At 46.9% G+C, this 14,935-nt stretch overlaps 1 protein-coding gene and 1 non-coding gene across 7 annotated transcripts; both read left to right on the forward strand.

The window, feature by feature from the left end:
- Nucleotides 1-403: 403 nt before the first annotated feature.
- EIF5 (eukaryotic translation initiation factor 5) lies at nucleotides 404-8,833 on the forward strand. 6 transcript variants are annotated; one of them, XM_068947155.1, is made up of 12 exons: nucleotides 404-532; nucleotides 1,147-1,339; nucleotides 3,520-3,660; nucleotides 3,944-4,025; nucleotides 4,420-4,592; nucleotides 4,918-5,029; nucleotides 5,746-5,885; nucleotides 6,370-6,528; nucleotides 6,792-6,953; nucleotides 7,126-7,290; nucleotides 7,566-7,700; nucleotides 8,432-8,833. In XM_068947155.1, the coding sequence occupies exons 3-12, from the start codon at nucleotides 3,589-3,591 to the stop codon at nucleotides 8,522-8,524; spliced, it is 1,293 nt and encodes a 430-aa protein (XP_068803256.1). In that variant the 5' UTR covers nucleotides 404-532; nucleotides 1,147-1,339; nucleotides 3,520-3,588; the 3' UTR covers nucleotides 8,525-8,833. The 6 variants fall into 6 exon arrangements, with proteins under 6 accessions (XP_068803256.1, XP_068803252.1, XP_068803255.1 ...); XM_068947151.1 differs by having other exon boundaries at nucleotides 407-528; nucleotides 3,381-3,660; XM_068947154.1 differs by having other exon boundaries at nucleotides 407-528.
- On the forward strand, nucleotides 5,409-5,532 carry LOC138067580 (small nucleolar RNA SNORA28). The gene has a single exon (XR_011141763.1). It is a non-coding gene; the product is annotated as a small nucleolar RNA SNORA28 (small nucleolar RNA).
- Nucleotides 8,834-14,935: the final 6,102 nt, after the last annotated feature.

Here is a 14,935-nt window from a genome sequence, read left to right on the forward strand (position 1 = left end):
AACAGCCAACACTTTCGTTTTCAACGACCTGTAACGTAACGATTTGCTGTGATGTCGAGTGCGTGGTCGCTGCTGGTCCGCTTACAGGTGGCAACTCCCCCCCTCCCCCCCAAACCCTCCGTCCGGCAGCACCGCGGGCTCCGCTTCCCTCAAAACCGAGGCCCTCGGCGCCCCCCCCGGCAGCCCGCAGCGCGGGGGAGGGCGGTTAGCGACGGAGAGCAGCGCCCCGAGAGCAGGCAGAAGCGGGCGCCTCCGGCCTGCCCGCGGCTCGCCGGCCGCCGAGCATCGAGCGCTGCGCTGCCGGCCCGCGCCGCTCCGCGCTCCTCCGCGCCCGCCGCCTCCCCCCCCCTCCACACGCCTGGGCGGGAACAGCAGGCGCGGGAGGGCGCGCGCGCCCCCCTCCCCCCCCGCCCGCCCGCCTCAGCGCCGCTCGCCTCCCCGCAGGGAGGTGCCACAGCCGGGAGGGGAAGCCGAGGGGCCCCTCCCTGCCGCGGGACGCGGAGCAGCGCTGGCCGGCGCGGCGGAGAGGCAGGTCTCGCAGGACGCCGAACACGAGGGGAGGGGGCGCTCGGGGAACCGCGAAGCCGGGTGGGGAGTGGGGCGGCGGCGGCGGCGCTGAGGGGGCGGCGGGGCCGCGGCTGCCGCCCGCCGCGCTCAGCACCGGGCCCTGCCGCACTGACTCATCCCCCCGCCGCCTCCCCGCACAACCCCCCCCCCCCCCCGCTCTCGCGAGGGTTGGCCGAGGTAGACGCGATGTCCTTTGGGGCACTGGTGGGGGGGGAGGGAGTCGGGGGGAGGGAGGGGTGTCTTGATTGATAGCGGCCGCCGCCAGTGGGGTAGGGGCACGGCAAGCCCTGAGCCAATAGCTTCGTCTCGAGGCGCGCGACGAGCCAATGGTGGGGCTGGGGAGGTGGGGCGCGCCCCTGGCTGATTGATCCCAGCTTTGGCGTTGTTCAGTCAGAGCGAGAACATTCTAGAGGTGAGTACGGGGCAGCCATTGCCGGGGTCCCGTCAACCGCCCCCTTCTGCCTGAGCTGCGCGCCGGCCGCCGCCTCTCCCTCCCCCCTTCCCTTTCTCCCCCCTTCCTCCTCCCTCTCCTCACAGGTGTGGGCACTAACGATGCCCCTGATTGTGTCTTCCACGCAGATTGCCCGGCGCCGCTGTCCCTGCTGATCCCGCCCGCCCCAGGACGCTCGGACCCGGAGGCTGCGGCGTCCGCCTCCGCCTCCCTCTCCGTCTGGATATAAGCGCCCCCACGGCCTTGTTCTCCTCACACACTCGGCTTCGTCGCAGCCCGGGGCGAGCAGCGTTGGGTTTATGTCTTTATTGGACGAAAACGGTGAGTATCGCTACCGCACTAGAGCAGGTGGGTGAGTGAGGGGAACTAGAGGTTGAGAGGAGGGTTTGGGTCGGGAAGCGGGGGGAGGCGGTGGTAGCTTAATCTGGGCTGGGGTGTTGGACTGTCGATAAACGGCTGATGGCAGGAGAGGCTTCGTATAACGAAATAATCGGGACCTTGGGGAGGCAGGGAAGAGGGGCGGGGAAGAGAGGGGAAAAATAACGTCTCGATTACTTTCTTTTGCGTGTTTTTTTTTTCTTTTTTTTTTTTAATTTTGTCTCCCGCCCCCCCAACCATGCGACGAGACAAGATGGCGGCGGCTGGGGCCGCGCCTCCCCGTGCTGTGGGTGGGAAGGGAGGGGGCGCGAGGCGGGGGGAAGCTGTGGCGCAGTTACAAACCCGCAGCGTGGGGGAGGGGGCGCCTTCTCCGAGGGTTAGCCCCGCGGGGGGGGGGGCGGGGGTGAGCCGCGGAGCGTCCCCCCTTTCTCTGCTGGAGAGCGCATGCGTGGCTGGAGGTGACCTCCCCCCCTTCAAGGCTGACTCAGTGCTTAATTGCTGCATTTGTGAGTCATCACAGGCCTGAGTGGGGCGGGGAAACAGTGCGCTTAAGCAGGGAGTCTGTCTGCCCTCTTGCTTTTTCTCGTGCTGAACGGGGTTGGGGGGAAGGATGTTTGGGATGAGGTGTCCTAGGGACCAGGAGAGGGAGCTTCAATCCGCAGTAGACAAAAGCAGGGAAGGAGGAGAAACCGCACATTCTTTCTGAGAGCTCATGCTCAGTCACCAAGATACCTGCTTCCTCAGTGCTTCGGCGGACACGTGGTCAGATCACGTGGTGGCTCCTCCTAACTGTAAACGAGGAAGGAAGTATCGGACTTGAAATAAAATCCATGGCGCATTTTTTTTTCTGAAGGGTAAAACTGCCTCTGGACTAATATAGAATACACATATATACAAATCTGCGTATGGCTCTTTTTGTATGAAGGACACACAAACCTAATCCAAGGGACTTGGACTGCGTGGAACCAATAGACGTGTTCTTATGCATAAATACTAAGAATAGTTGTTTCAGTGTGTCATTGTTTCTGTCATTAATGGTAACAACATGATGATGTGTTGGAATAACAGCTGTAATCATGGTTGTCTGTCTAGTCAACCCAACTATTTGTGGCTTAAGTAGTCTTGCATCTGACTGTAGAGACACATGTTAATATGTAAATACTGCTTAAGGTAACTTCAATAGTAGGATTCATCCTCCTTCCCCTTCTTCCCCACCTTTCCCCCTCCCTCCCAAGAAAAAAAAAAACAACTGGAAAAGCTGCTGCACTGCTCTGTACCTCTGCATTGCTAGGCTTTCTACAGTGAAGCAACTTCTGTCAGACTTTATCAGGCTTATTGTTAAGTCAAAACTCAACAGAAGCTGCTGTGAGAATCCATAATTGAGAGGGAGAATTACCTAATTTTCAACTCTTTTCCACTCCAGTCAAAAAAAAAAAAAACACTGGTAAGCCATGTGAAAATTCTGTTGGACTACAGATTGCTGCTGCTTCATCTTACTGATGTTTCTGAACATCCTGACAAACTTCAGTTTATGTGATAGGTTAATGCTATGATGTGGAATTTGAAGTTGCTTTCCAGATCTTTCTCCTGCTTCCCTCTGCCCTGCAGCCTGAAACATCACATGACCCTCTCGGTGCAAGTGACATTGGTCCGCATAATAAATCAAGCGGTGTTTCTTTCTCTTCCATTGTGATTGCAGCACTCATTCAGGAGTTAGACATACAGAAGACATTCCTATGGTGTACGGATGTTCTTTGGGTAGTAAGAAAAAAAAAATAGGGTAGGAAGTTCTGTGATTCAGATGAGGGAATCGTATCAACAGTACGATTCAAGGCTACTGTCTTAACATTCCACAAGCTGAAACTCAGAAAGCCAGAAGATAAGTAACTTTCTGTAGTTACAATCCCTTATGTAGCTCTGTGACGAGACCTAATGGGTGCACAGCAAGGTAAACTTCATTTCTTCTGTTTATTAACACTTGCAGAGCTGTTGCGCAGCCACTGGTACCTGTATTGGGGAAACATAGCATACAAGCAAGAACCTTACAGCCTCAGTGGCGAAAATTTTTTCATGTCAGAGACCGAGAACTCTTGCAGTCGTTTATGTCATCCCGTCTTCTCCAGACAGAAGATACCAAAAAACTGCAATCAAAGATCTCTTCATCTTATTGATAAAGCTACTAATAAGGCAAAATGTCTGTCAACGTCAACCGCAGTGTTTCAGATCAGTTCTATCGCTACAAAATGCCCCGTCTGATTGCCAAGGTAATTTACTGACTTTTACTGGTAAATGTGTAGGATTTTGCTTTCCTCTCTAGATAGAAGAGTTGAGGTGTGAGGTAATGATATCGGTGCCTAGTTAGCCAGCCTAGGACAAGGAAGACATCTGCTCCTTTCAGTCCGTGCTAGGTGTACATGAGCTATTTTAAAAAGAAGCAATTCTAAAAGCGGAAGACTGATACCAGTGAAATGGGAAATACTCACTGGGTTTGGTTATTGTGGTCATTTAACCATAAAGCACTCTTTCTTTTTTTTTTTTTTTTAAAAGGTTGAGGGCAAAGGAAATGGAATAAAGACGGTTATAGTCAACATGGTTGACGTTGCAAAGGCGCTTAATCGGCCTCCAACGTGTAAGTAGTCTGTAGAGTGATAGGGTATCCTTGGAATTGTGCTCTTTTTACTGTTTGCAGTGACAATGTAGTAGCTAATAAAACATTTGATATAACAGCTCTTTCTTTCAAGACTTGTAAATTTAAAAAAAAATTGGTTATCCCAGGACAAATTTGTAAGCATGGGGAGATGGGGATGAGAATGTGTCAAGTGGGGAGGGTGTGGTGGTTGTGTGTGCGCGTGTGGTTGTGTTGTGTTTGGGGGTGGGGAGGATGGTTCTGGGTTGGGGTGGCTTTTGTTGTTTTGCAAGGGGATCCGTTTTGTAGCCACTGGTAACATAAAGTGGCATAGTGTATTTGCTTACTGTTGCTATGAGAGAGCTGTTGGCTATTGCTCTACTTTCTTTTCTTTAAGATCCTACCAAATTTTTTGGTTGTGAGCTGGGAGCACAGACCCAGTTTGATGTTAAGAATGACCGTTACATTGTCAATGGATCTCATGAGGCGAATAAGCTGCAAGACATGTTGGATGGATTCATTAAAAAATTTGTTCTCTGTCCTGAGTGTGAGAATCCCGAAACTGATCTGGTGAGTGCTTTCTGTCCGTCTTAACGGTAACGCAGAAACACCACACCGCTTTCATAAACCTCAGAGTGTAGAGTTAAGATACCTGACCCGAATATCGATTCAGAGAAGATAACCTCCCCCTTATGGGACTGTCTGGGAGGCCTTCACGTGTATAGCAGTACATGACTTTGCCACTTCCAAACCTAGAGACTCCCTGTTGGAGCTGATGAAAGAACTTAAATCGCTGGGTTGATCCTACTGAGGTGTAAATAAACATTAGATTTAGGCTTTAATGCGTTGTTGTTCTGCAAGCAGTTTTTTAACCGGAGTTTGTTCCTTCTTGCAGCATGTCAATCCTAAGAAACAAACTATAGGTAACTCTTGCAAAGCCTGTGGCTATCGAGGCATGCTTGACACAAACCATAAACTCTGCACGTTCATTCTCAAAAACCCACCTGGTGAGTGCATTGTTTTCTTTTGGTGGGGGTAAGGCAAACTTCTTCAGCAGGAGTGCTGTTAATCAAGTAGGAAGGCAAATAGCTAACACCTAATTAAACTGTAAGAAGGTTCCACTCTGCTTCTAGAGTTAGTTTGTGGTCCAGGATGAAGTGCCTGTGTTCATGGTGACAAGATCAGACAGAACTATGACAGCTCATGCTGGATCCCTTTCGTATAGGAGCATCTGAAGATGCATATGCAGGGCATAACTTAGTAGGAGAAGAGCTAGTGTGCAAGTGAGCGTTGCAGTTTTCCCCTTAAGTCGGTATGAAGCTGAACGGTAGGAAATAAAAGCATCTCAGTATCTCTGAGCACTGCCTCTAGTACAGTGTTTTGTGCAAGCAACACTCTGTAGTAAGCATCTGGTTGCCTGCTGCAATTTAAGCTTGCTAGAATAGAAAAGTCTAACCTATTCCAGGGGTCTCTGCTTTGTGAGGTTCTCTGTTATATGGACTTGAACAGCCTTATGTCTCAATGAAAAACAAGACTTTCAGTGGAACTGCATGTTCTCCCAGCAAGTGTAGATCTGCTCCGAGTATGTCTGGGAAAGGGTACTGTACATCTGCAAATGCAAGCATTTGAACTGGTTTATGCAGAGATTTGTTGGAGGTGTAAAAAGTGCAGGTATTTTACTCGGTGAGGTAGAGAACACTAAAACACTCAAGTTCACTTCCAGAGAGCAGTGACACTGGTACGGGAAAGAAGGAAAAGGAAAAGAAGAACAGAAAAGGCAAGGACAAAGAGAATGGTTCTGTGTCTAGCAATGAGACACCTCCACCCCCACCACCGGAGGAGATTACTCCTCCACAGGTTGTGGTAAGTAGAAGAGAAAGTCGGGGAGGGGGGGGGATGAGGGTGTGTAGTGTCTTGGTCTCATGAATTTAAATCCCTCATAGACCTTGCTGGTCAACACTGCACCAAAGCCTTAGTATATTACAGACTTTTCTGCTAGAGTGGAAGTATCCCCTCTCCCTCCCCTGTAGCACCAAATGTTACCAGCTCTTCCATAACAGCGTATATGGCCTGAGCTAAGTGACAGCTGCATAACACTAAGTGCTTTTAAGAGGGACCTGGATTGTATCTTACTAATGTAACCCTACAGATGGCTATAAAACTCATAATTACTTCCTAACTCTATCTTCCCGTTCTCAGTCTCCTGTGACTTGCAGATTATGGCATAGCGCTTCCCTTAGAGAAAAGACAACAGTATTTGCCTGTAGAAGTGCGCTCGGATCTGTATCTAGAGATGACATTCAGCTGTTACTAAGCCTGTAGTAACATTGTGTGAGTCCCGTTTTAGGAGGAGGAGGATGATGACGACTGGGGCGAAGACACAACAGAAGAAGCGCAGAGGCGTAGAATGGATGAGATTAGTGACCATGCAAAGAACCTCACACTTAGTGAAGACCTGGAAAGAACAGTGGAAGAGAGAGTCAACATATTATTTGACTTTGTGAAGGTAAATGTTCTCTAGCTCATCACTTGGTAGCTACTCTGTTACAATTCTTTTAAAATACTGTTGGGATTAAAAGCAATTAAAAGGCTTTTGTTTGGGTTGGGGGAACGGGATATACCTCCCCTAGAAGCCCTTCAGCCCTGAAACTTAAAAGGTTCTACCTCAGTACTGTTTCCCCTAGTAGTGGGGAAGGAAACTGCAATAGAGTACTGACACAGACCTCGGTAGCAGTTAAAACATAATTTGCATCTGTTACCATCTTGCAGAAAAAGAAGGAAGAAGGTGTCATTGATACTTCTGACAAAGACATTGTAGCAGAAGCAGAGAGACTGGATGTAAAGGCTATGGGCCCTCTAGTTCTGACCGAAGTCCTCTTTGACGAAAAGATTCGTGAACAGATAAGGAAATACAGACGTCACTTCCTTCGTGTAAGCGTGGGCTCTTGTTCTGTATAACAACTGTTGCTTTGTCTTCTGTAGTGACTACTTGAGTCAATCCTAATCTCTCTGTAGTTTTAGTCTTTACACCACCGCTTTGCTCAGAAGAGAAGGTCCCTCTGGGGAGAAGAAAGCTAACTGGATTTTTTTGTCACTGTTCTAGTTCTGCCACAACAACAAGAAAGCTCAGAGGTACCTTCTCCATGGCTTTGAGTGTGTGGTAGCCATGCATCAGTCTCAGCTTATTTCAAAAATACCACACATTTTGAAGGAAATGTATGACGCAGATCTTCTGGAAGAAGAAGTCATCCTTAGCTGGGCAGAAAAGGTAAGGGGGGTAGCATTTCATGGGCTCTACCTGCCAAATGCCCTCATATAACAGTGTATCTGGCTTACCCGTTCTGGTGGAGGAGGAGCTTCTTGTGCTGATGTCTTAACTCGGGCTAGTTTTTTAAACTGCTGTGTCGGAGAAGCTTGTAGTTAAGAAATGGGTAGTCCAAGGCGGTGGAGTGAGGTTAGACTTCTAGCTAGGATCGTTTGGGAATAATCTGATGTAAATTCCTTCAGCATTTAAGCTAGGTCCCTATGCCCTTCTGTCTTCAGGCCTCAAAGAAATATGTTTCAAAGGAGCTTGCCAAAGAAATTCGTGTCAAAGCAGAACCATTTATTAAATGGCTAAAGGAAGCTGAGGAAGAATCTTCCGGTAATGAAGAAGAAGATGAAGATGAAAACATTGAGGTAGGAAAGGCTCATACCCCATAGACAACTCCAGGGTTCTGTTTCTGTGCACTGAAATCTTGAGGTACTTGGTCTTAATGCAGTGTAGTGTCCTTACTGTATTGCTTTGTGTGTAGGAAGCTGGAGGGAGTTTTCCAGTTCTAATGTCTCTCTTGTCAGAATGTGTAGTGTTCTAGTGCTCTTCCTTCAGGTAAAGAGTTGATCTACCCAAGGTCCACCTGTACCTTAACAAAAAAGATCTTGGTAGCCGAAGGACCGCTGTTGCAAAGTAGTACAAACAGACTCCTGCACAGCAGTGGCCTGTATAATGGAGGATGGACAGTAGGTAGCATCCTAAAGCCTTGTGCTTTGAAAAAGTCTGTACGCCCAGTTAGCAAAGCTGATTAAAGGGCAAATGGCTGATTTCTTCCACGTAAGGACTAGGTAAAAGCTGTTTGCTATACTCCAGCTGCCTAGGTGGGCGATTGTGGGCGGTGTGGGCTTGGTTTTTTGTTTTGTGTGGGTTTTTACTTATAGTAGGTATTCCCGGCCCTGGTTGTGGCCGACACCGTTTCTTACACCATGCATACTCTCTTTCCCTTCCTTCCCTCTGCTCTAGGCGAATGTTAAGGTGTAGCTGCTGTGAGCACTGAGCAGGCAGGTGTTTGCAACTCCAAATGTTAAGGCAAAACTATGCTAGTACTTCATGGCAGTAGATGCTGTAGTAAAGATGAACGTTTTTGTCTCCACAGGTGGTGTACTCCACAACCGCCAGTGTACCTAAAGTTGAAACTGTGAAGCCTGCAAACAATAAAGATGATGATATTGATATTGATGCCATTTAAAGTGATGCAACATAGCTTCCAGTATAATGATGCAAACTTCTCTGCGTTTTTCTGCCAGAAGTGTGACTTGTATGTGCACAAGCTGAAATGGCTTAACATCCTGCTACTCTTTGTATTCAAATATGTATCTTTTTACTGTGACTGGTCTTGTGTAACTAAGCCTAATATCAAGGAGTCGGCACACCAGTGAACTGATCTAGTTTGCAAATGGCATGTTATGTTTTGTTTTTTCTAACTTGTGTTGGACACATACTTGGAGCACATTTATACAGTTGTGGAAATAAAGGATTTGGTTTTGGTCAATCTTCATTTATGCCTAACTCTAATTTCTTTTGCAAGTAAGCATTTGCACGACTTGATGAGTCTGTCATTTATGCAACTGCTGTTGCGACTGTAGTAGTGACATGACTGGCTGCTATAACAAAATGTCTTGGACTGACAATGTGCAGAGTTTGAGGCAAAAAAACCCCACACTTTATCTCTTGAATGAGATGCTTTTTAAAAAATTAAACTAGGTATCTAAACTAGCTTTAGAGGGTAAAGTCATTAGCTTGAGTTGACAAGCAGCCTCTGAGTTGAGGGAACAGTTAAGAGCAAAAACCTCATTCTCAAGGTATTGGGTAAGTTTAAAGTGCACAGGCAGCTTTTTTCCTTTAAGAAGCCAGCATATGAATTCTGATAGTTCCAAGATGTTCTTTAACAACTGTTTTACAGTTTTTGGTGTTTTCAGTCCTCCTAGATGAGGAACTGCTGTATGGGTTCACTAGAAATAAGCTAAACCACAGCTGTTTACTTAAGCCCTTGTTCTACTGCTACTCACCCTGAGCACCGCTGTGCGGTGTCAACACAGCAATTTAGCACCCTAACTCTAGCAAAACAGACTGTTGCAAGGGGGAGGGGGGGGGGAAGAGGGAAAGATGTGTTCCCTGGTGCTTGTGAGCCCTAGGAGCTGACTTGCAGAGTCCTGAAAGGGACTGTGCAGATGCTCAATGATGACCTTGAGGTACCTATTTAGCTTGGAAATAGAGTGCAGTAAGAAACAAAGCTCTCTATAAGCTGGTTTTGGAAGTGTGGAACTTAAGTAATACTTCAAATGCGAAAGCACAATCCTTAAATTTATCTGGTAGGAAGAAACGGACTGAAGTAACTCGATGAGTAAAAGGTTTTGACCTAGGGAGCGCTAGTAAAAGGTTTGCCTGTCTAAAGGCTTTCTACAGCTAATAGAGCCTGAACGCCCCCGCACGCACTCCCTCACAAGATGTTCTGTGCCTTAGCAGCATGTTTACCCTCATCATAGTGAGGTGGGTTTTTTGGTCTGTTTTTTAGACAATGATAGTGTCTTTCATCGTGAGATTTGGTATTACAGGTTTTGAGAGATCAAGGCTCCAGTATAGAATTAGCTGCTTTTTCTAACTAGGTTGCTTCAGCAGAATTTATGATCAGATGAAATAGAAGACTGATTGCAGTAGTGGTGATTTGAGCTTCAGGTTTTCTTCAAAACAATATGGTGTAGAAAAATTGGTGAAGACAATATGGTGAAGAAAAGAAAAACTGGTGAGACAATATGGTGAGGAAAAGAAAAATTTCCTTTTGTGTCCAAGGTAGTCCTGGAATGATGAAACTCATTTTGCACTGGCAGATCTGGCAAGCAGCGTTAGGAAGACGGGGTGAAGTTACAGTAGATTATGAAATGTTTGGAGGTCATTTTGGTTTGTTGAGGAATTTTTGCTGGAATGTGTTGGGTTTGTCCCCCCTCTCCCAATGTCGTTGAAGTCCCGGCTTCCCCCTCCCCCAGAAAACTTGTTTTCCTTTCTATTTATACTAATTTGGTTTTGTATTTCAAAAATATTGTCAATTTTGTACGCTTAGTGGAAGAGATACCTCTTTCTCCTGGGGCAGGTACAGACCTCCACTGTGTAATAGTAATAGTCTCTAGGTGTATCTCCCTGATAGTTACTTAAATTCTCTAGTAGGAGGTGGGTGCTTGTACCTAGAGTGGTTTCCTCGGGTAGGGCTTTGAGTCTCTTTGGCCGTTCTGAGCAGAATTCCTGCTTACAGAGGGAATAACGGAAGTCTCGCACTTGTCCAGGATTGTGTGCTGGCTGTAATGCTGAGAAATACCGAGGCACAGAGTTTTCTCTGTAGCGTGGGCAATACAGTCTTCCAGTTCTTTGAACCGGATTCTTAGCTAGTATAGATCAGTGTGCTTTACCAAAATGAGTTCATCAGTGCTGATTGTTTGCAGATGTGGCCCTGCAATCCTGTGCTCATACTGTCTCTCAAATGTGATTGGAAGGCTTCTGTTTGAAGCAAGTTTTACATGCTGTTGATTGTCATGTGTCATGATGCTGTGAAGTCTCATTCAGGTGTAGTTGTTTTTTTTTTTTTTTTAGAACAAATTGATTGTAATTGTAGGCTGCTGCCAAAAGAGGCAATCTCTTTTTCTGTTATCTTCAGCCATGCGTGTTTGTTCCTTCGCCTGCACTGGATCTAGTGACTATCAACTTACTAGCAAAACAGACCTGCTTGCTCCAGTAAGAAATGAACCCCACAAAACAACACTTTTCCCATCAGATCAGTGAACTTAAAAAAGTCTTGCAAAGCTGTATGAGGGATGCATGTGGTGGGAGCATGCAGCAAGTGGAAGTGTTCTTTCGTGCTCGCAGGTAGGTCAGATCAAGTGTAGTATAAAGCTGTACCCTAATATTCGGATAGGGAGAAGGGAGGTTCTTGGGACAGAGGCCACCACTAACAGAACACGAAGTTGCTCGCACTGACTTACGCTTCTGTCCCTATTTTCACATATGTACCAATGTTTCCATCTCAGACAGTAAACTGGGGATTCCACCAACTAATCATAAAAATGAGTGTTCATTTTGTTACCTTTTCTTTAGGGAAGGAAGAAGTCTGACTTTTAGAAAGTTTCCTTGAGTCTTTGAATTTATTGCTCCTGCTATCTGATAAAAGTAACAAGTACATCTTCAAAAGGCAACTTGGTATTTAGATGCAATCTGCTTGAAGCTTCAAAGAAACTCCTGGCCCCAGGAAAGGAAACAGTAAGTGTTCTGTGATTTCCCGCACTTCGCATGATGCAGTCTCTGTGTTTAAAAACCTCAGCATGAATGCAATCATTTGGCAGGTGGACAGGTCTAGCAGTAGGTCCATTAGCCTTGACTTCATAAATCTTAATCTCCCTCTGTGAGCCTGCAATCTGGAGCTTTAATGCGGCTTGACAACCTTCATCAGTGTCTTCTCTTCATCCAGCACAACAGGGAGCTTCTCTGCTGACAGGTTTGCTTAGTAGCATCACAGTAGCACAAACAGATGAAAGGAGCCAAGTGTCTTGAGCGAGGGTTTGAAATCCTGTTTGTTGTTAAACATGAGAGAAGCAGAATTGCCTGTTATTACTCTTCTCTATGAGAGCCTAAAATTTTCATGAGAGGTCAGGGCCTTATTCAGCTGAATGGGTAGATAAATATTATATGAAAGGATGCTCTTTGCCCACGAGAGCATACAATCCAGATTTGTCATGAGGCAATGGCTAAAGATAAGGGAAAAATGACTTGAAATGATTGCGGTAGGCACAGTAACATGCTAAACGCTTAATTCAGCCGCTATTGGCTGAATGGCAGAGCTCAGAGGGTTGTGATCAGTGGCGCGGAGTCTAGTTGGAGGCCTGTGGCTAGCGGTGTCCCCCGGGGGTCAGTACTGGGTCCAATATTCTTCAATTTACTCATCAGTGACCTGGATGAGTAAAGGGACAGAGCGCACCCTCAGCAAGTTTGCTGATGATACGAAACTGGGGGGAGTGGCTGATACACCAGGGGGCTGTGCTGCCTTTCAGAGGGACCTGGACAAGCTGAAGAGATGGGTGGAGAGGAACCTCCTGAAGTTCAACCAAGGCAAGTGCAGGGTCCTGCACCTAGGGAGAAATAACCCCCTGCAGCAGTACAGGCTGGGGGCTGACCTGCTGGAAAGTAGCTCTGCGGAGAAGGACCTGGGAGTCCTGGTCAGTCCAAGTTGACCATGAGCCAGCAATGTGCCCTTGTGGCCAAGAAGGCCAGTGGTATCCTGGACTATATGAGGACGAGCATTGCCAGCAGGTCAAGGGAGGTGATCCTCCTCCCCCACGCTCAGCTGTGGTGAGACCACATCTGGAGTACTGTGTCCACTGCTGGGCTCCCCGGTACAAGAGAGACATGGAGCTCCTGGAGCAAGTCCAGCAAAGAGCTACTACAGTGATTAAGGGACTGGAACATCTCATACGAGGAAAGGCTGAGAGAACTGGGCCTATTCAGCCTGGAGAAGACCGAGGCGGGGAATCTTATCAATGTGTATAACTATCTGAAGGAAAGGTGTAAAAAGGATGGAGCCAGACTCTTCTCTGTGGTGCCCAGTGACAGGACAAGAGGCAACAGGCACAAACTGAGACACAGGAAGCTCCATCTGAACATGAGGAAAAACTTCTTTGCTGTGAGGGTGACTGAGCACTGGAACAGGTTGCCCAGAGAGGCGATCTCCATCCTTGGAGATAGTCCAAAGCCGTCTGGACGCAATCCTGGGAAATATGCTCTAGAGGAGCCTGCTTGAGCAGGGGAGTTGGACTAGATGATCTCCGGAGGTCCCTTCCAACCTCAACCATTCTGTGATTCTGTAATTTATCCTTGCAGTGAAAGTGGCTGTCCCAACCGCTATAACCGCAGTGTGAAGCTCCCATAGAGTCCATCTTTTTGAACAGGGAGCAATTTATTATGCGGGGTCACTTGCATGAGGTATTGCAAATGTAGAGTCCGTCTTCCATCTTACACTGCTCTCCCTCGCCACACACACCCCAGCTTCTTTCATTCAAGGAGATCAGTGTTCTCTGCAGACAGACATTAGGACCCTGGTAAATACCTTTGCCTTTGTTTTGTATATGGCCAAGCAAAAACTAAAGCTGCTGGACGTATTGTGCAAATGCATTCCTGTGTCGTAGTCTTATTTTTATGCATGAGACTATCATTCCTTCCCGTTAAGATCTTTCTTGCTCTTTAGGTTGAGAAGCTCACTAAAAGATCCTAACCTCCAAGCAATGTCAAACAGCTCAGCAGATGCGTCACTGTCTAAATGTGTCATAATTTTTAAAAAAGCTGACTTAGGGGATAAGGCACGACTGGAATACCCCCACAGACTAAGCAAGTTCTTAACCTTGATGTTTGAGAAGAAGAGATATTAGTGAAAAGTAGTTAATATAGTGATCTGTAACAAAGCTGTGCTTTCATTTGTTGGCTGCTACGCAATAATAACAAAGATCACAGCAATTCTGCGCTCCCAGTGAAACCAGCGCACAGAAGTGGTGAGGATAGATGGGACAAAAGTAGCCGACCTGCCAATTAGTCTTCCAAACAGTGGCAACTATTTTCTTCTCAGACTAATTACCCAGAAAGAGCTTTGGAGGGCTGTTGCCGAGAATTGACTCTTTGGCATTCAGTAACACCACTGAAGCGTGAAGACGTGGAACTGAAAACCCAGAAGGAAAGCAGCTTTAAAAAATGCTCTTTAAAGCCTTATCTGCAAAATACTGTGTGCCTGCTTAACTTTCTGCTTAAATTTTATAGAGCTGTTGGAGCCAGTGGGATCACTTATGTGATTAACAGACTGACTGTGCTGTTTCCTGTTTTGAAGACAATCATCCTCCAGCTGTGGAGGTGTAAGATCTCTCCTGATCTGGAATTGGTGAGGAGCTGCTCTGGTGCCATTGAAACAGGCTAATCTGGTTACACTGTAGACCTAGTTCCTCTTTAATAGCTAGAAATGTAAAATGGAAACAAGCAATCAGATGCTGTAAATCAGCATAGTTCCAAGTTAACTCCATTATAGCTGTTCTGATTGACGTCCAGCAAAGATACAGCTCCAGCGCTCAGGTGATGCTGCCTTTAATTCAGTAGAACTGCACAACGCCTTGATGTTTTTCAGAAGAAAAAGAAAAAATCTTTGACCTCTTGGGTTAGGAGCCCAAGAACCAGAGGTTCCCTAGCTCACTGGGCAGGTGGCTGTTCAGTGCTTCACTGGTCGATCTCCCTGTCAGTAAAACAGAGGGAACCATTCCTTCTGTTAGGATGAGTGTGAGGGAAAGCCAATAAACGCTAAACCATCTTTTCTGGATAACGGTGTGTCTGCTTGCAAGTGCTTCAAAATTCATGCTTATTCAGTTATTAAATAGCTAAGGCTGCTTAGTAATTTAGCAACATTATTATTATTAGCAGAAAGTTATGCCTTGGGTTTCTGCAGATGAGATGCTATTAGCCTCCAGATAGATCTCCATATAGCCCTGCGTAGAGTTTGTCAGGAGCAGTGGCAGTGGGCTGCCCCACATGCAGAGCGAGCTGGGAGCGGAGGGCAACAAGAAGGCAGGCAGGAGCAGTGGCCTCA

The sequence above is a fragment of the Struthio camelus genome, chromosome 5 (genome assembly GCF_040807025.1).
Source record: "Struthio camelus isolate bStrCam1 chromosome 5, bStrCam1.hap1, whole genome shotgun sequence".
Lineage (NCBI taxonomy): Eukaryota > Metazoa > Chordata > Aves > Struthioniformes > Struthionidae > Struthio > Struthio camelus.